This window comes from Neophocaena asiaeorientalis, unplaced genomic scaffold (assembly GCF_003031525.2).
Source record: "Neophocaena asiaeorientalis asiaeorientalis breed wild unplaced genomic scaffold, Neophocaena_asiaeorientalis_V1.1 scaffold145, whole genome shotgun sequence".
Taxonomy (NCBI): Eukaryota; Metazoa; Chordata; class Mammalia; order Artiodactyla; family Phocoenidae; genus Neophocaena; species Neophocaena asiaeorientalis.
This window is the reverse complement of record NW_020172629.1, coordinates 3607584-3627226: the sequence shown is the minus strand read 5'-3', so window position 1 is coordinate 3627226 and position 19643 is coordinate 3607584. Positions and strand designations below refer to the sequence as shown.

The 19643-nt window shown below is 36.4% G+C and overlaps 1 protein-coding gene across 10 annotated transcripts in view; it reads left to right on the top strand.

Moving 5' to 3' along the window:
• Positions 1 to 19643, top strand: part of LMBR1 (limb development membrane protein 1) — a 183461-nt gene that overhangs the window by 96199 nt on the left and 67619 nt on the right. For 9 of the 10 annotated variants that reach the window (XR_003002446.1, XM_024739170.1, XM_024739171.1 and 6 more), the window contains 6 exons: positions 4853 to 4933; positions 6149 to 6225; positions 6866 to 6943; positions 9927 to 10000; positions 10234 to 10324; positions 11555 to 11621. Coding sequence is in view for 9 of the 10 variants with exons in the window: in XM_024739170.1 (XP_024594938.1) it covers positions 4853 to 4933; positions 6149 to 6225; positions 6866 to 6943; positions 9927 to 10000; positions 10234 to 10324; positions 11555 to 11621 (468 nt within the window). In the remaining variant the exon portion in view is untranslated. Of the gene's footprint in view, positions 1 to 4852; positions 4934 to 6148; positions 6226 to 6865; positions 6944 to 9926; positions 10001 to 10233; positions 10325 to 11554; positions 11622 to 12625; positions 13369 to 19643 lie in introns of those variants that run through there. The other variant, XM_024739172.1, reaches the window with a different exon arrangement.

The window sequence follows — 19643 nt, the reverse complement described above, 5'->3', positions numbered from 1 at the left end:
GCACGCAGGCTCAGTAGTTGTGGCTCGCGGGCTCCGTAGTTGTGGCTCACGGGCTCTAGAGTGCAGGCTCAATAGTTGTGGCATATGGGCTTAGTTGCTCTGCGGCTCCGCGGGATCTTGCATCAGGGCTCGAACCCGTGTCCCCTTCATTGGCAGGCAGATTCTTAACCACTGTGCCACCAGGGAAGTCCCACAGCATTGTTATAAGTGAAAGATGACACAGGAGGGTCAGAGAAGGAAATGTGGCTGTGGAAGCGGAGGGTGGAGTGATGTGAAAAAGGGACCATGAGCCGAGGAGTGCTGGCAGCCTCCAGAAGCTGGAGAAGACAAGCAGATTCTCCCCTGGAGCCCCAGAAGGAACACAGTCCTGCTGACACCTTGATTTTAGACTTCTGACCTCCAGAACTGTAATATAATACATTTGTATTGCTTTAAGCCACTAAGTTTGTGGTGATTTGTTACAGTAGCAATAGAAAAATAATACAGTCCTTCTGAAAATTGAATTAATCATCTGGTAGAATCAAGTGGAAGAACTATTCCATGTCACAGAACAAAAGAACAAAGAGAAGGAAATCACTAATGCAATAATAGACATGGACTACAGAGCTAATATACCTAGTCTAAGTAATAGACATCTAGGAGAAGAAAAAAGAACAAGTAGAAAAAAGTAAATAAGTAATAGAAGAACTTGTCAGTGAGCTGAGGAAAGACTTGAGTGTACATTGAAAAGGTCACAGAGTCATAGGCAAGATTATTAAGCAGGAAATAAACAGATCCAGAGTTATATGATTCACGAATTCCAAGAATAATGATGATAATAATAAAGATTTACAAGCTTTCACATAGAAAAATTACTTACATAAGAGAGAGAGACCAACATCAAACTTCCCCTTTATAACCTGTTAAGGATTATTAAATAATCTTAGTATTCTTAGGGGGGCAGGGAAGATTACAATTAAAAACTCATATATTTCCAAAGATGTCATATATCTATTAGGGCACAAAAAGACATTCATTTATTTATTCATTTTATAGCTGTATATTTAGTAACTAGGTACTATTCTAGTCATTAAGGATATGGCGGCTTCCATATCATTGGAAAACTTTAGTAATAATCTCAAACTAAATATTTTTAAAATAGTCTCAGCACAGTCCAGGACGTAGGAGGGGTGAATGGAAAGCAATGAGAGAATGGTTTTAAAAAAGTGTTGTGAAAGCTTCACCTTGGTGTGGAGTAAGTTACCTAGTAAGGTTTCCCTGTGGGGTTAGGTTGAAAAAAACATAAGTCTAAGTATGTGTGTTAAGAATGAGAAAGTAACCACTGAAGTGTCAAATTAACATGGGTAAAAGAATAAATAGAAATTCCACTTGCTAGGAAAAGAAGAAATAATGAACAAAATAAAATAAACAGAAATTATGAAATTACATGAAAGAAGAAAGTACCAGTCTTCATAATAGACGAACTTGGAGATGGCAGAATTCAGTCCCTGGATGTCACTGTTGAGCTGCTGGAAAACCCACTTTGAAGCCCACTCGGTGTGTAAACTTCCACTTACATGAAATTATTTTATTTTTTAAGGTACTTTGAGTTGAGTTTTCTGACTCAGCAGAAAGCATCCTAATAATACCCCCCCATTTCACAGATGAGAACACTGAGGGTCAGAGAAGCATAAACCTAAAAGAAGGAACACTTGAGAGGAGAAAACCATAAAAAAATTTTGAAATTTAGCAGACCTGAGAGAATTTTAGAAGTAACTAATTTAGCAGACCCAAGAAAGCTGAATCCTAAGCCATCTGTGCTTGATTTATATTCCAGAATCCCCTAAAGTCCCCAAAAGTGGTACTACCAGGCACCTATGAAAGTGGGGATAAAGTGGAAAAAGTTAAGATAAGGAGGATTGGTGAAAAGCCTGCTTATGAAACGATTTGATCCCCACCTCTTTCCCCTCCATCCAGGGTACCGGACCACTGCCTCTTCCCCACCTCAGCAGTAGAGGGAGGGTAATTCTCCAGAGAAAGTGAGACTGTGGCCTGGGCACAGATTGGAGGAGTGGAGGATGGGATGAGTGCTTACAAACTAAATGTGTGAGCTCCCATCTCCCATTACCTGGGCAGCCAAACTTTAATACCCCAAGAAGGAGATCAGAGAGTCTTATCTGGGGAATCTGGTCTACCCAGGAGGACAGTCTCACACCCTGCTAGCAGTTGGGTGTCCATGAAAAACCCAGCTGGATTACCCAACAGAAAGTCTTGTCAGGTGCCACCCATGCAATCTTAGAGTTTCAAATGATCATTTTTAGTGCTTCCTTCTTAAATATGAACAGATGACTAAGCCTTATCATACTTAAGAGAAAAAGCTCTCATGGGAAAGTAGGGGCCAAAACAAACAAACAAACAAACAATAAAGAACACTAAGGGGAGATGGAATATGCACAGGATAAGCAAAAAGTAAAATCTATCATCAGTATCCTGGGAGAGACTGAGATTGCATCCATGAGAAGGGCCAGGATTCCATTAAAAATGGAATAGCTAGTGAACAGACAGGGCCTCTTGAAATTTAGAAATGATAATGTATCTAAAAGATTGGAAGTTAAAGAAAATAGGTCAACAGTGACAACCATAGGGAAGAGTTAAGAATAGTAGAGGACCATTTCAGGAGATCTAACATCCAACTAATAGAATTCCAAGTGGGGAGAGGAGAGAAAACAGGATGGAGGAAATGACAACATCAAGAAAATTTCTCAGCTCTAAAGAACAAGAACTTGGAGATTGAAAGTGCTCACTCAGTGCCCAACATGGAACATGAGAGTGACTCACCGACACTGGGACAAAGGCCGACACGTTCTCTCAGGGAGAATGAGAAGCAGTTCACACTCGGGCCCAGGAGGAAGAAGAGCTTCAGACTTCTCAGAGCTGACACTGGAAGCTGGGGGGCGGTGGAGCAGTGACTTCACGATTCTGAAGGGTAATTAATTTTGAACTAACTAATAAAGAATAATAAACTCGTAAACACTAAATAAAAAGGTTCCCCTGCTATTTCTTGATTTTCCAGCATTAAGTTAACTATTACCTGACAGCTATGGAAGATGAGGGTTTAAGTCCCTGTAAACCACACACCTTTTCATTCCTCATTTATAGTTTTTAAATATAAAAAAAAAATTTATATTTAACCAAATTTTCATATTCAGACTTGTATAGTTTCAAAAAAATTGCCTCCCATTCACCTTTTCTTTGTAAGCTTCTGGAGGAAATAAAGACATTTGGGAGGAAGGTTTAGCTTCGAACTAGTAGTAAATGCATAAAAAACTAAGCAAATGTAAAAATAGATTAATTCTGGGGGTGGGAAGAAGAATGTTATGGAAGAAAGGAAAGCTAATCATAGTTTATCACATGGGTAAGCGGCAGAATTTATATTGTAATAATGTAGGCATTGAATATTGCTGTAACCAAAATTACCAATACAGTGATATATGAAAGAGGGGGATGAATGTAAAGAAAAGCGTTAAAGACACTGAGGGTCATGATGCAATGATAAAAGGTGTGATTCATAAGGAACACGTTACAGTCTTAGAGGAGCCCCCAAATCTTATCAAATACAAACGCATAATGAAAAAATTCTTAAAAACTGAGAAAAAACTATTCAGTCAAAGTACAGTTGTAGTGGGGGATTTAAATTTGTCCATTTCAGAATTTAGCAGATAAAATAGAAAGAGTATGGACATATACAAACCAGTGAAGAATCAAGCAGAAAATATGAATAAGGTGTACATGTTAAAGTAACGATGGGAAAATATTTTTTACCCATCATATTGGCAAAAATTCAAGAGTTACAACATCCACTGCTGGGGAAGAGATTGGAAAACACAGATCTTCCTTGACTTACGATGGGTTGCGTCCTGGTAAACCCATTATAAGTTGAAAATATCTAACCTACCAAACACAGCTTAGCCTGGCCCCCCTTAAGTGGGTGCTCAGAGCACTTACGTTAGCCTACAGTTGGGCAAAATCATCTGACATCAAGCATATTTTATAATAAAATGTTCATAGAAATGTAAATTATTATAATAACTTATTACAATATATCACAGTATTTGGGGGGAAGTAACTTTTAAATATCTCTTAAAACTCTAAATGCTCATATCCTTTGACTCGGCAGTCTGAATTTTGAGACTCTGTCCTACAAAAATAATAGAACCAGAAAGTACTGGATGTTCATAGAAAAATGTTTGTAGTGGCAAAAAATTGAGGAAAAGCTGAATATTCATAAATGGAATAATTCTGAATAAAACTGAAGGACATCCATATTCTGGAATTATTATTCAGCTGTTAAGAAGTTGAGACTGTCATTGTGGACATATCATTAACTAGGAAAGCAAGTGGTGAAATAATGTCTGATTTGACCCATTCTTATAAAATACATAGTAAAAATCATGAGTGTGATTTGTATGTATGTTATGAGTATGTACATGAAGGTGAATAAAACCTCACCCAAGCTTTTGACAGTTGTTGCGTTAGGGAGGTGGGATGAAGAGGAGGAGATCTTGATTTTCTTTCACTTTTTATAATAAGCACATGATGCTTTTGTAATTAATGAAAAATTAATAATAGATCAAGTAAGAATTTTACCAGAGTCAAAAATTTTCTAGGAAACATGTAGTGTTTAATCAGCAAGAACTTGGAAGTTTTAAGGAGTAAAGAAATGGATGTACTTTTCTGTGAGTCACAGCAGCCCTTGTTTTCATTATTAGTGATCAGGATTTGCAGTGTGTTTTTTTGTATTTTCATTAACTGTGAGGGCTGCCTGTTCTGGGGTTCTGTTGTTATGTTTCTGAAATGTTTTTGCTTTTGATAGGACTGTCTTCATCAGTGGAACACAATATAACGGAGTTGGAACAAGAACTTGACAATGTAAAGACTCTTAAGACAAAATTAGGTATTGTACATTTTTTTCCTTGACTTATGTATTGGTCTTGGTTTCTTATTAAAGACTTTACTGTAGTCTGGAATATTTTTTAAAATTGTGAAATCTCTATGTTACAAGCTCTCAGTCTGTCCAAAGCCGTTAATAAAGAATGTCTTTTAGTTTGGAGAGAGGATGAGCACGTATTTATTCACTTTATGTTGTTGTTGTTTTGTATGTGTACAAAATGACTTTTCAAAGATGATGATGTTCCAAAATACCACTCCACTATCTTTTCACTTGTATGATTTCTGATAAGTAATCTTCTGTTATTCTTATCTTTTAATGTCTTATTTCTTTGTATTTATCCTTCTTGAGATCTGTGGCACTTCATGAGTGTGTGGCTTAATGTCTTTCATCCACTTGGGAAATTGTTGGCCATCATCTCATCAAATATTGCATCTGCTCATTCTCTTTTATTTCCTCAGACTCCAGTTATACATATGCTAGACCTTTTTACTCTTAAATCTTTTTCTTTATTTTCCCTCCTTTTTTTTTTGGAAAATAAGTAAACTACTTTATTTGCAGAAATCATAATCAGTTATTTAAAAATCCCTTTGGAATCTACAGAAAAAGCTAGAATGACTTCAATTTCCATCATTATGGTAGCTCTCTGACATCTTCATACACATTTCTTTTTAAAAAATTAAGTTTGATCCATCTTTTCCAGTTGTTCATGACGTAAGGATTGGTGTGTTACAAAGTAGACCTTTGTCACTAGAAACAGAGATTTGCTTCCAGCCTTTAGGAAACTGGAAGTGTTTGCCTTTAGGATGTGGGATTAGAGGGGATTCTTAACTCATGTTACCTGATATTTCCAGATCTCTATCAGTGTGTAAATCTATCATTATAATAATATGTAAATTTTAAAAAGAAATACAAACATTACTGTATTTTCAGAGTAAGCTGTATATCCACAATATGTTTCATCAATAATTGAAACGTCTTTACATTGCTAAAATTTGAGCATCACAGGATTGAGCTGTTCAATGTAGCAAACTGATTTTAAAATTCTGATTTTTGTAGTGTGTGGAGGAAAACTAAAAATAATTTATGTTTTTAGGAAAAGATAATTTATGTAAGAATAATACGTACTGTTTGTATTAGTAGGGAATGAAAATGTGAATCTGGGGAGAAGTTTTGGAAATTACTGAAACTTTTATTATATTTTGTTTTTCCTTCTAATAGAGAGGCGCAAAAAGGCTTCAGCATGGGAAAGAAACTTGGTGTATCCTGCTGTTATGGTTCTCCTTCTTATTGAGACAGTAAGAATTTATTTGCCTAGTTAAATAAAGCAGATTATTTTTTATTTACTTTAGCATTTGTGTATGGCAACTCCCTCAGCTAAATGGTTTCAGGTAAACTGGTTTTCTATCAACAGGATTAAAATCTGTCTACGCTTTTATTTGTAAAAACTCAACAGAGCAAAAAATGAAATTAATGGTAATTTTGAAAAATCCTCACGATTATCTATTTCCTCATAGAAGCAGGAAATTCATTCTTTTGTTTCAGTTGAAAATTAAGAAGAGACAAGGTGTTGCAGATACCCTGATCAAACGCTGTGATAAGATCTGAAAGTTATATTATTAAATTAGTTCTGATAACATTTTAACCATTTTTTAAATATGTGGAGTTGTGGGTTCCAATTGGTAAAATCGGTTAATAAGTGGATCTATATTAATAGCTTTTTTCTTAAGCTTTGAGATTATAGTACTTTGCAGAATTTTTACGAATTTATTCTGGAGTTTTTATAGTCTCATTACTTCAGGTTTATATGTAGAGTTTTGGTCTTGACTGCTTTTCCTCTATTCTGAAGCATACATTTGGTTGGTTACTTAGATTTTAATCTTATGTGTATTGACAAAATTGAAATTCAGAACTGATGGCTTACTTTTTGTGTTGTAGTCCATTTCGGTCCTCTTGGTGGCTTGTAATATTCTTTGCCTGTTGGTTGATGAAACAGCAATGCCAAAGGGAACAAGGGTAAAGTAAAATGCTTTAAAATGTCTTTCTTTTGCAAAAGTATTCTGTGTGTATAAACTGAGTGTTTCAAATAAATAAATGAAAACATTCACCTTTCTGCATATATATACTTCAAGTTGTATGAATTTCTTTATGCAGTGAGCTTTCATAAACAGTGTTCCTAAACTATGTTTTTTGTTTCTGATTTCTTATTTTGGATTGTCTGGCTTTTTATCAAGTATCAGAGTTTCCTTTTACACTTTGTATCAGAGTTTATCTTTGTTTTACTGAAATTCGTATTTGTGATCCTTTAAGAAAATGTATATTTTGTGAAATAGTGAAATATAAAGAGTTTATTACATGGATTCGTTGCGTTTGCAAAGGATCCAAATATGTGGTTTTAAGGACTCATGCCTCAAAGGAGTCATTTTATGAACTTGAGTCAAAATGTTCAGTTGCTGGAGGAGAGTCAGATATACATCTTTTCATGAATTAACTTAATTATTTCTCTTGTTTAAAAATTCATGATTTTATTAAGTTCCGTCAATTAGTCTATTTAAATATATTCTCCATATGGAAGGTAGTTTCCGCTAAATATTCGTATATGGCATACTTTTTCTAGGTGTCTCTATAAACTTTTGGATACTTAAAGTAGCATTTAAGTTTTGACATTTTATTACACTTTTCGAAGTTAGCACCTTTGCCATCTCCCATAGAGATGACTTCAAAACTCTTCCAGACTTTTCATGCTTTGGGGGAGGGAAAAATTTTTCCTTAACCCTTTCTAGGATCTTCTGGCTGGTCTAAGAATTAGATTTACATGAGACAGATTAACAGGAGAAAACAGAATTTAATTACGTGTATGTGGGAACCCGGTAAGAATAATGAGACCCCAGGACAGGTTGGGCAATTGAGGCTTATATTCCATCTAAGAGAAGGAGAAGCGGGTAGGAGCTTGGGACTTCAGGCGGGAGGAAGGCAATTCACACAGAGATGGAAAGCAGATGTTTGGTAAACAGAGGGGACCCAGAGAGGCCTTTGGTCTCCAGGTCTTGCGGGTTCCGTCTACCACACTCAGCCAATATACTCTTTGTAGCTGTCTCCGGTGATAGTGCTCTGCCTGGACCAGGCCCTTCATCTGAATTCTGAATTCTTTTAGGCAGTTAAGGGGTGAGGTGGGGGTGGTGCTAAAAAGAAAGACTTACGAGTCTTCTGATCCTAAAATGATCCTTATGCCAGAGAGACACCTTTTGGGGTGCAGATTTTGCTTCCCTACATGCCGCTTCTCTCTCTGAACCACACGATACACCTTTTCTCTCATAGAAAAAAGCCAATGTTTATCTTAACTCCTTTCCTTCAGTCAAAGATGAAGATACCCTCTTCTTTCAGAAGCTAATTCTTTCAGCAATATTCTCAGTTTAGCTCCCTGCCCCCAGCCTCTTCAGGACCTTGTGCCATCTCTCACTGCCATGGCCTCTCCACCACTGCGAGCCTGCCAGCTTGCTTCAGGTCTGTCATTCCACTAACAAAAAACAGCAGTGAGCAGTCCTGCTCCATCCACAGCCTTGTCGTTGTCTTTTGTTTAGACCGAGATCCATTGATCAAGCAAAAGTCAACTACTGTGTTGACTTCTATCCATTTTTTTTTTTTTTTTTTGTGGTACGCAGGCGTCTCACTGCTGTGGCCTCTCCTGTTGCGGAGCACAGGCTCCGGATGCTCAGGCTCAGCGGCCACGGCTCATGGGCCCAGCCGCTCCGCGGCATGTGGGATCTTCCCGGACCGGGGCACGAACCCGTGTCCCTGCATCGGCAGGCGGACTCTCAACCACTGCGCCACCAGGGAAGCCCTCTATCCATTTTTTAACCCATTTTCTTATACCACATACTAGGTGAGGCCCAAGCCCTGTGGTACATTTTTGTACCATTCCTTTCATGCATAGTACAGAAGGACTTATATGTGGTATGCTCTTTTTATGATTGTGTAAATAAATCAGATCATCTTAATCTTGCCTGTAGGCCTTCTCTTGAGACAGAGAATATTTCCAAAGTGTTTTCCATCCCAGTTAATAAGCTTTCTGTTAGCATTATTCATTTTTTCTTCAAAAGATTGACAAAAGTTCATAAATTCTTTGTCCATTACCTTATTTATATATGAAATTTCCGTGGTATTCTGACTTCTTCATGCCTATATTAGATTATGTAAATAATATGTGATATTATTTATTGGTTTATTTTATTATTAAGCTGACTTTATATTCTTAATTATCCTGGTATATCTGTTAGATGTAATTGAAGCTGATAGCAAAGTAGTAGTTTGTATTCAGAGAGTTTCTTTAATTAGTAAGCTTTGAAAACATTGTTCCTACTTCAGTAAGAAATGAGGTTTTGCCTGTCTGGCCTCGTTAATAAATATTACTTTTTCTACTTGTTTTGTTAAGTTCTAGATAAAGATAGGTTTTGAGAATAGGTATGATGTTTAGGGAAAAATTTATAGCATTGCATTTGGAAAATCTGTGTTAATTAAATCCCTGAATTCCCAAGGAAGATTTAGGGAAAGGAAACTTTCAAGAGTAGTAACAGGATATGTGCATTCACTTTCTTTCTTTGCTTACCTTCCTTTTGACATATTTTAATTGTATAGTTTTTATATGTTACCTCAGTGTTCAATTATTTGTTCTATTCTTATTATACTATTTTTAAAAAATTTCTTCCAAGAATATTTAGGATTTAACAATAAGCATAATCATATCATTTTGATAAGTAACTTAAATTACATTTGAGATAAATCAGAAATGTTTTGAGCTTGTAAAAGTGTTAACACGTGGTTGAATTAGTTGATGAATTCAGTCTCGTCACATTTTATTTTCCTTTGAACGTCTAGATGTTACGCCAGGGTATTAAACATTCCTAATTTCAACTGTCCTATATTTATGAGACAACAATTTTAGGGAAACCAAATATAATAGTGTCATTGAATTCTGAAAAGTGTTTTTTTTTCCCCCCAGGGGCCTGGAATAGGAAATGCTTCTCTTTCTGCTTTTGGTTTTGTGGGAGCTGCACTTGAAATCATTTTGATATTGTATCCTTTCTTTAACTGAACTTCTGTCTGTTAACAAGTTTTCTGTCTAGTTTTCTGGGACAGTGGTAATTTACTAAGACACTCTCTCTCCTGGAGGAAAAAACAAGTCAGTCTTCCTCAAGCACTCCAAGTGGCATTTTGTTTTGTTTTTCCTTTCGGCCTTAAGACATTTTGGAGACAATTGAGAACTTAAGGAAACAATTCTTTGGAGAGTTTTTCCTTGATTCTCACAGCTATCTTATGGTGTCCTCTGTTGTTGGTTTCTATAGCCTCCGATTTTTTGGAAACTTTATTCCCAAGAAGGATGACACAACGATGACAAAGGTAAGGTAAAGTCTTAGGTGACTGTGCCTCCCTTTTGCCTTCCAAGACAGACTGTTTTATTTAGTAATTGCAGTGAATGGTTCATTTGCGGTTCTAGGTATTTGTTTGTAAGTTGCGTAAACACACGCACTGGAAGATTTTCAAAATGCTGAATGAGTGGGAAAAGGATGTGCTCTGTTTAATTTGGATGGCATCCATTCACTTGTAAATGCATAGAACCGCAGAGCTTGTTAACTAGCTATAGACGGCTCCTGAAAGGACTCTTTTTCCTACAAAGAAAACGTATTGCTAATGAGTAACTTTGATTGTGCTGACTGTACTTCAGGGAACTTGTTTGAAATCTGAAGAACTTAGTTGCTACAAGTAGTAGAGACAAAGTATTTCAAATTTGAATAATTAAAGCAAGACGGAAGAGTTCTATTCAGAAACATTTTGTAGTCTGAGGCTAATTTGACTTTCTACAATATGTCATTGGCTTTGGAATAACAAAGGCTGTTATCTTATATAGTGACTGCATTTGTAAAATATTCCCACAGGCTGACAATGAAGAATAGCAAGAGCTGCTGGCTTCTTTTCTTTTTTTATTATATATTCCATACTTTCAGCTTATTCTAAAGGGGAGAAGTTATTTTTATATATCTTTATCTAAAATGCTATGGCTTCTTGAGATACTTAGCATCTAGTTTAAGTAATCATAAGTACTAAGTAGTATTTTCAGCATCTCTTACTTAATATGAAAGAATAAGTATAGGATACAGTGAAAATTACTAGCATTTCGGTGTTTTGGATTTCTAGCTTTTTGGTGTTAAATCTTATAATAGTTAAACATATTAGAAGTAGATATCTCTCTTGAGCAGTAGTCTTGGCTTTAAAAGTAGAGTCAGAAGTATTAAAAATATTAATTAATACTTGTTAGGCAAACCTTTTTGAAATCATCAACCTCAGTCAATAATGTAAAATGCGTTATCTGAGCTGTGAAGTAATTTGTGTTCTATAACTTTATATTTGTGTCAGGTACTGTAAATATCTTCTAGAACTCACAAATAGAACTTTAAGTGTTTGTAGAAAAGTTTCTATTCTCTTTATTTTCTATATTGAATTGTATCATTCAGAAGTTAGCAAAGAACAGTAGGTAACTGAAATGTCCAGTAACTTGCCAGAATGTGAATGGATTTTATTTATCCGTATACTGTGTAACTGCCCTATATTCTTTCTGATTTCTCATATCAGATCATTGGGAATTGTGTGTCAATCTTGGTCTTGAGCTCCGCACTGCCTGTTATGTCAAGAACACTGGGTAAGTTTAAATGAGAACTTTTCATTTAAAGTCAGCACCTTTTTAAGTATCAAACTTCTTGCTAAAGTTGTAGTTTCTAAACTGTTTTTCAAAGAGATCACTCTTTGAAATATATTATTCCCTCCCACATTATTTTATGCCTTTACTTCTGTAATTCATTTATATACAGAACTGTACCAAAATAAGTACTTTTATCAAATAAAGACCACTTATTGTCTCAAGTACTTAGAAATAGTCCTTGTCCAAACAATAGACTTTATTTTTTTCATTGACTAATTAAGCTTTGGAGTCCTCTAGTGAGGAAACTGTGATTTTTAAAAAAAAAAAACAATATTTAATGTCTAGAAAATACTAACCTAATTTTTTCCTACGTTAATAGACTTTATTTTTTTCATTGACTAATTAAGCTTTGGAGTCCTCTAGTGAGGAAACTGTGATTTTTAAAAAAAAAAAAACAACATTTAATGTCTAGAAAATACTAACCTAATTTTTTCCTACGCGAAATGTTTTAAAAAATGTGTAATTTAGTATGTGGTTTAAACAATTGAGAATGTGTAACACTTACTTTAAGCTGCTTTATGTCCAGGGAATAGACTTGAAAGCAGTAAGATCTAGGAGAGCACACACTGATTTAAAGGACATCCTTTAGCTCTTCAGCTTTTTACTGGCTTTTCATTTATATAGTTTTCTTAATTTTTCAATTCACAGAGAATTTTGGTCATCATTTAAAAGTAAAATATTTCCACCTTGTCATTGAAATAGTTGAATAAATCTTCCTTCGTTTGGTGTTCTTATCTTTTATAAAGCACTGTTGCAGACTTTATCCTCAGTTCTTGGCTAAATATTATTTCAGACAAAAATTTCCACTAGGCAGTTTTGTTCCGTTTTCTAGACTTAGATTTTGACTTGAGTGTTCACAGATGATTAGAAAAATCCCATTATTCAACCTTAGCAACATGCTTATGACAAAGATTGCAAGTAACTTTGAATTGCTTTTGTTTTAGCGCTTATGTGGCCTCCATTATTTATTCAAGGCCCACAGCTGTCGGGGATGCAGGCTGTGCCAGGAAGGGTATAAGCTTTGCGGTCATCTTCATAATGCTTACAGAGAAGTTCATGTTTTAATACAAGTGGAATCTAAATGTAAATGTAGAAGGGACTGCCGTTCCACAGACTAATACAAAGCTCATTTACTTAGAGGTCTTATTTCTTTTGTGTTTGCATTATAGGACTTGTTATCATTTTGACATCTGCTTATAGTGTGCTAATCTTGAAAATGCCATAAATATACACTTTAGTAACTTGATTTGTAGCTAACTGTGATCGTTTGTATTATGGCAGTCCAACAAATAATTTCTGTGATATTATAGCCAACCTACCATTTTATCATTTATGAAATTCACTGTGCTCTGTTATTTAAGATTAATTGTTAATAGTAATATATAGATTTTATGGAAGAAAATTACATGCTGAGTACAGTTTTAATACAAAGAAAACAAATTAATGGCAAAATGTGCTTTTTGAAGATCAACAAATTAAATTCCTGAGTAGTTTGCCATAGAGATAAATAAAAAGAAGAAAAAGAGAGATGGAACAATTAAAATGCAGCTAACAAATGCCTGGACCCAGCTGTCCAAACAGGATTAATGGAGTGCATTAGGGTACAGTGAGTCATGTGGTGCTTTGCAAAATATCAACACGCACTGCGCTACATGTTATGCCCAGTGGCACTGAATAGATGAAAAGAAATAAATACGTTAAACAGATTCATAGAGGCTTTTCACAGTATTAAAAAAGCAAATTTCTAGACTAAAAGAAAAAGCTTTATTTTAGTATTATGGGAAATGCAAACTAGAGAGTTACTTTGTAATGCCTCTATTAACCCTTTAGAATTGAGTCTTTGATTTTAAGAAGATAAAATATAGAGAATTGTCATGAATATTATCCTAGTGTATAACGGGATTTTGATTTACTAGCTGAAAAGCTTATAAGACTAGAATAGAGGATGTATTTAGCAACCAAATTCCAAGCTGTGAAATTTTTCACTCTTTCTCATTGCCTCTCACAAGGAAGTCCTGACCCTTAGGATGCTCTCATTTGCTCCTGTGAATTCAGCCAGCGTTCTCAGTTAAATGAGAAATGAAGGAGCGAGGAAAATTATAATTTATCTGTATAAGTGCAGTTTTTCTCTTATTTTAGTAATTTTTAGTGATGATTATAACTTTAATTGTAAATTGCAAGTGTATTGAATCCTGTATAAAATAATTTGGTGATATTTTTGCTTCAAAAATGAAAATGTTTTTTAAAAAATTTAATTTGCCAACTGCTGTTGCTGCATCATTGGTATAAACTATAGCTTTAGACTTGAATACCTGGTGTGATATGACAGATTTATTACAGAATTCCTCTGAAATAGCTTCTTATATTTAAATATGGAAGATTTTATACTAATTAAAAAATTACCACTAAGTAGATTTTACAAGCATATTACTTGCCACAAAGAATTAGGTTGTGAGGAGCATCTTGGCTATGTATTTGTAGCCAAATATAATTAATATCGATGATAGTTGTGTTGTCCATTGGAAACGCAAAGAATCTGTGCGTTACACTTTTTATTTGAAATCTTTAAGACCTTTTAAAACTGATGCCATGTCAGTGGATATGCTTTCCAAAACGTTGCTTTGCTGCCTGTTTAGTGTTCAGTTTTGAAAAATCCAACATTTGGGGGGATATGATGTCCTTATTTTTAGCAATCAATTTACTCTTTGGTATAATAGACTCTCAAGGTGATTAGAGGAGATGGTTCACAAAGTGAAAATGGAACAGGCTCAAACCTAATAAATTATCTATAGAGGCCCAGACTTTTCTATAACAAAATATTTTAAAGGCAGCAATGAATTTTGTGAGAATAGATTTTGCGAGATTGCTGACATGTTCTTGGTTATGCTTAATCAAGAAACAACTGAGAGATTGACAGTTTTTACATTATTCTTTATTTGAAATCTCCTTTAACAGGAAAAATTTTCTCAGATGCAACCAATAGACTTCGTAATACTTTTACTAATTTCCATTTTGAAGTTATTTTTATAGTTAGTTGTATTTTCATCCTGAAATTCTTTCTGTAAATTATTCAAGGCCCAAAAGCAGATTTTTTTTTAATACACTTAAAACAAAAAACACTTAACCTTTCAAATCAGCTTGGATCTATTTTTAGTATTTCCATGTATTTCTCATCTGGGTCCCATATAGTCCATCATCTTGCAGGATTTAAAGTGGATTATTCTCTTTTGTTCCTTGAAGAAGGGACTATGTTTAAAAACTGATGCTTTGCGGGAGAGGTCTTTATTTGGGTTTGTAAATACACTAGTAATCTTTACCCTGAGCTTTCCCTCTCCAGTGTGAATCAGAAATAAATGATACTTAGACATGACAAATGTGAAATTGAAGTATAAATCTTAATATATATTCCTAATTATGGCTTTGATGTAAAAATAATTCTAAACCCTGTATTGAAAATTTCTCCACAAAAAAATTGTATATGACTTAATTATATTCTGTTACATTGCAGAGAGTAATAAATGAGTGGTAAAATTAACTTTTGATTGATTACTAATGTTCTTATACCTGACCAATAAATTTGTTTATCTAGTTAGGATTTTTAATTATAAAGAAAAAGTATTCTGTGTCAGATGTCTGGAAGAAGTCACAGAGTCACTAATGCTCACTCCCTCAACACCCTCGTTCCCAGTGTCCACTTGTCGTGTCCTTCTGTTGCTGTGCTTGTTTCAGAGCACATAGTCCTTCTTGCCTGAGGAAATGTCGTGTTGGCCACATATTCTAAATAACTTAGCCATCTGTTGACATACGTTCAACTCCCTTAAGTTTTGATTTGTTATAAAATATTTTTCATATGAAATTAATTCCAGTTAGTATTATTTAGTTGGAGGGAGCCTTACGATACAATTTTTTTAATGTTAACAATTAAAATGTTACAATTAAAACTAGAACGTAAACTACAGTTAAGGGTCTTATTTACATTAAGAATCAAGACCCCCAACCTGGCTGAGAATAGTTAATAGTACACCTATACATGGCCAACTCTGAGACTGATTAACAGGTTATCTCCTTATTTATAGAAAATTTTATTTTTAAATTAATTTTTAAGTATGTACATGAATAACTTCTAATTATGAGGAATATTAAAAACAGAGAGGCTCAAATTCCTTGTGACCACCACTTTTATTTTTATTTATTTATTTTTTTAACATCTTTATTGGAGTATAATTGCTTTACAATGGTGTGTTAGTTTCTGCTGTATAACAAAGTGAATCAGCTATACGTATACATGTATCCCCATATCCCCTCCCTCTTGCGTCTCCCTCCCACCCTCCCTATCCCACCCGTCCAGGTGGTCACAAAGCACCAAGCTTGGGAGTGTTTCCTCAATTTCTCTTTCAGATTTTTCATCATTTGTGTATAGGAATGCAAGAGATTTCTGTGCATTACTTTTGTATCCTGCTACTTTACCAAATTCATTGATGAGCACTAGTAGTTTTCTGGTAGCATCTTTAGGATTCTCTATGTATAGTATCATGTCATCTGCAAACAGTGACAGCTTTACCTCTTCTTTTCCGATTTGGATTCCTTTTATTTCTTTTACTTCTCTGATTGCTGTGGCTAAAACTTTCAAAACTATGTTGAATAATAGTGGTGAGAGTGGGTATCCTTGTCTTGTTCCTGATCTTAGAGGAAATGGTTTCAGTTTTTCATCATTAAGAACGATGTTGGCTGTGGATTTGTCACATATGGCCTTTATTATGTTGAGGTAAGTTCCCTCTATGCCTACTTCCTGGAGGGTTTTTATCATAAATGGGTGTTGAATTTTGTCGAAAGCTTTTTCTTCATCTATTGAGATGATCAGATGGTTTTTATCCTTCGATTTGTTAATATGGTGTATCACATTGATTGCTTTGTGTATATGGAAGAATCTTTGCATTCCTGGGATAAACCCCACTTGATCGTGGTGTATGATCCTTTTAATGTGCTGTTGGATTCTGTTTGCTAGTATTTTGTTGGGGATTTTTGCATCTGTGTTCATCAGTGATATTGGCCTGTAGTTTTCTTTTTTTTGTGACATCTTTGTCTGGTTTTGGTATCAGGGTGATGGTAGGTAGACTCGTAGAATGAGTTTGGGATTGTTCTTCCCTCTGCTATATTTTGGCAGAGTTTGAGAAGGATAGGCATTAGCTCTTTTCTAAATGTTTGGTAGAATTCCCCTGTGAAGCCATCTGGTCCTGGGCTTTTGTTTGTTGGAAGATTTTTTTTTTTAAATAAATTATTCATTTACTTATTTTATTTTTGGCTGTCTTCGGTCTTCACTGCTGCACGCGGGCTTTCTCTGGTTGCGGCGAGCGGGAGCTACTCTTTGTTGCCATGCATGGGCTTCTCACTGCAGTGGCTTCTCTTCTTGCAGAGCATGGGCTCTACGCTCACAGGCTTCAGTAGTTGCAGCACGCAGCCTCAGTAGTTGTGGCTCGTGGGCTCTAGAGCAGAGGCTCAGTAGTTGTGCACGGGCTTAGTTGCTTCATTGCATGTGGGATCTTCCCAGACCAGGGCTCGAACCCATGGCCCCTGCCTTGGCAGGTGGATTCTTAATCACTGTGCCACCAGGGAAGTCCAGGGAAGGTTGGTTCAGTGGGTTGTGTGGGCTTACCGGTGGAGGGGACTGGTGCCTGTGTTCTGGTGGATGAGGCTGGATCTTGTCTTTCTGGTCGGCAGTACCGTGTCCGGTGCTGTGTTTTGGGGTGTCTGTGAACTTATTATGATTTTAGGCAGCCTCTCTGCTAATGGGTGGGGTTGTGTTCCTGTCTTGCTAGTTGTTTGGCCTGTGGTTTCCAGCACTCGAGTTTGCTAGTCGTTGAGTGGAGCTGGGTCTTAGCGTTGAGACAGAGATGTTTGGGAGAGCTGTCGCCGATTCATATTACGTGGGGCTGGGAGGTCTCTGGTGGTCCAGTGTCCTGAACTCGGCTCTCCAACCTCAGAGGTTCAGGCCTGACAGCCGGCCGGACAAGCAAGACCCTTTTGGGAAGTCTGAGGTCTTCTGCCAGCATTCAGTAGGTGTTCTGTAGGAGTTGTTCCACATGTAGATGTATTTTTGATGTATTTGTGGGTAGGAAGGTGATCTCCACGTCTTACTCCTCTGCCATCTTGAGGTCCTACTGACCACCACTTTTAATACCAATCCTCTCTTTAGAGTTTCCAGGAACCAATTTGATATGTCGCTTTTAAAATCTTTTTCTGTGTGTACACACGCACATACTCGCGCGCGTGCGCATGTGTGTACGCACGCACACGGTGCACTCTGTAGGAAATTGAAAACTCTCACCTGGGTATTACTTTGTTTCTGATGGGCGTTCTTGTTTCTTCTTTGACTCCTAACTTCGGTGAGCCATCCAATAGGAGTTAAAAGAGGAAAAGGTTTTGAACTCATTTCTTCTATCGGAATTCAGTCAGCTGAAAATGAATTTCAAACCAAGATACTTAATTATCTCTTCCTGCTCAGGTCACCAGTGACTTCCTGGTTGCCCAGTCGTGTAGATTTTGTTTTTATCTTAGTTGCTCAGTAGCACTTGCTGTTTGTAACCCTGCTTCACAGATGTCTTCTTTCTTAATATCTGGGCACCACCCCCCTTTTTTCTCCTTCTCCTTCTCTGGCTGTTCTTTAGCTGTCTCTTCTACTGCTTCTCCGCTTCACCCACACACTTGTCCCCAGATGCACACCTCTAACCCACCACCCACCCCTGAGCTAGGAGCAGATAACCCTGCCTCTGTACTCCACGTGTTGTCCTGCAGCCGTCTCACATTGGTCATTTCCACAGTGTGACCCATACATGCGTGTACGTGTGTGTGTGTCCGTGTGTCCCTCCTTCCTTCCCCCCATCCTTCCCTCGCTCCCTCCTCTCTCCTTTTCTCCCTTCCTCGTACTTCCATCCTCAGGCACTTTCTATTCAGTATGCCAAACCAGAAACTGGGGAGTTTGTTAGATGCCTCCACCTTCCTGTACCAATACCTAATGGCACTCCTCATTTTCATCGTGTTAATATTTCTCATATTCACCCCTGCCTTCCCATTTCCCTTATTAAAAAAAAAGTGCAAAGAATCAGACTTGTTTAGCATCAAAGCAGAGAGCTGAGTATATGATTTTATTTTAATATTTCATTGTGAGGGAATGTTCATGAAGTGGATTCTAAACAGGTGTTCTTTTCTTTAAGGAGGGTAGGGTAAGAAGTGAAACCAAAGCAAAAGAACCAGGGAAGTATTTAATTTTCCAAATGAGGACGTGATATTGAGCGATACTCTGGAAGCCCCATCTCAGGAGATTTTCTCCAGGAAGAGAGTAGGCAGTTACCATCCATTGGAGGTCTTAAACTTTCACTTGTTTTAAAATTAGCACTTCAAGTTTGTTCTTGGACGATGATTATAATTACCATTCATTTAATTTTAATTTGTATTAACATTCACGTACGCTAGTTCATCTGGACTACTAAGTTAAATTGCTTCACGGTAGGACAAAATGAGTTTGTACCATGTAAATAGTCATGCCTAAAATTGATGTGATATTTGCAAATGCACTTTTCCATTTCCGGGCCCATATTGGTTCACACTGTTCCCATGGTCTTCTCTCAACCTTTCTCTGCCTGTGCAAGTCCTTCCACTCTCTTAGGCCAGGTTGTGGCCTGTCGCATGTGATGGTGTACCAGATTCTTGTTTCAGCCTAGTGGTATACGTACCTATGTGGATTGACTTTCTCAAGGGACTTTACATTTCTTAAAGGGCAAGACCAAATTTTATGCATCTTTTTATCCCTCACAGTCCCTAGTTAATAAATATCTGTGATGTCATTGGATGCCACCATGTTGAATGTGGACTGTATTCTCAGAATAGATGAACCAGGATATTCTAGGTGTCCTGCTTCCATCCTGGTTGCCTTTATTTCCATGTTCCAAGCTTTTTTTTTTTTTT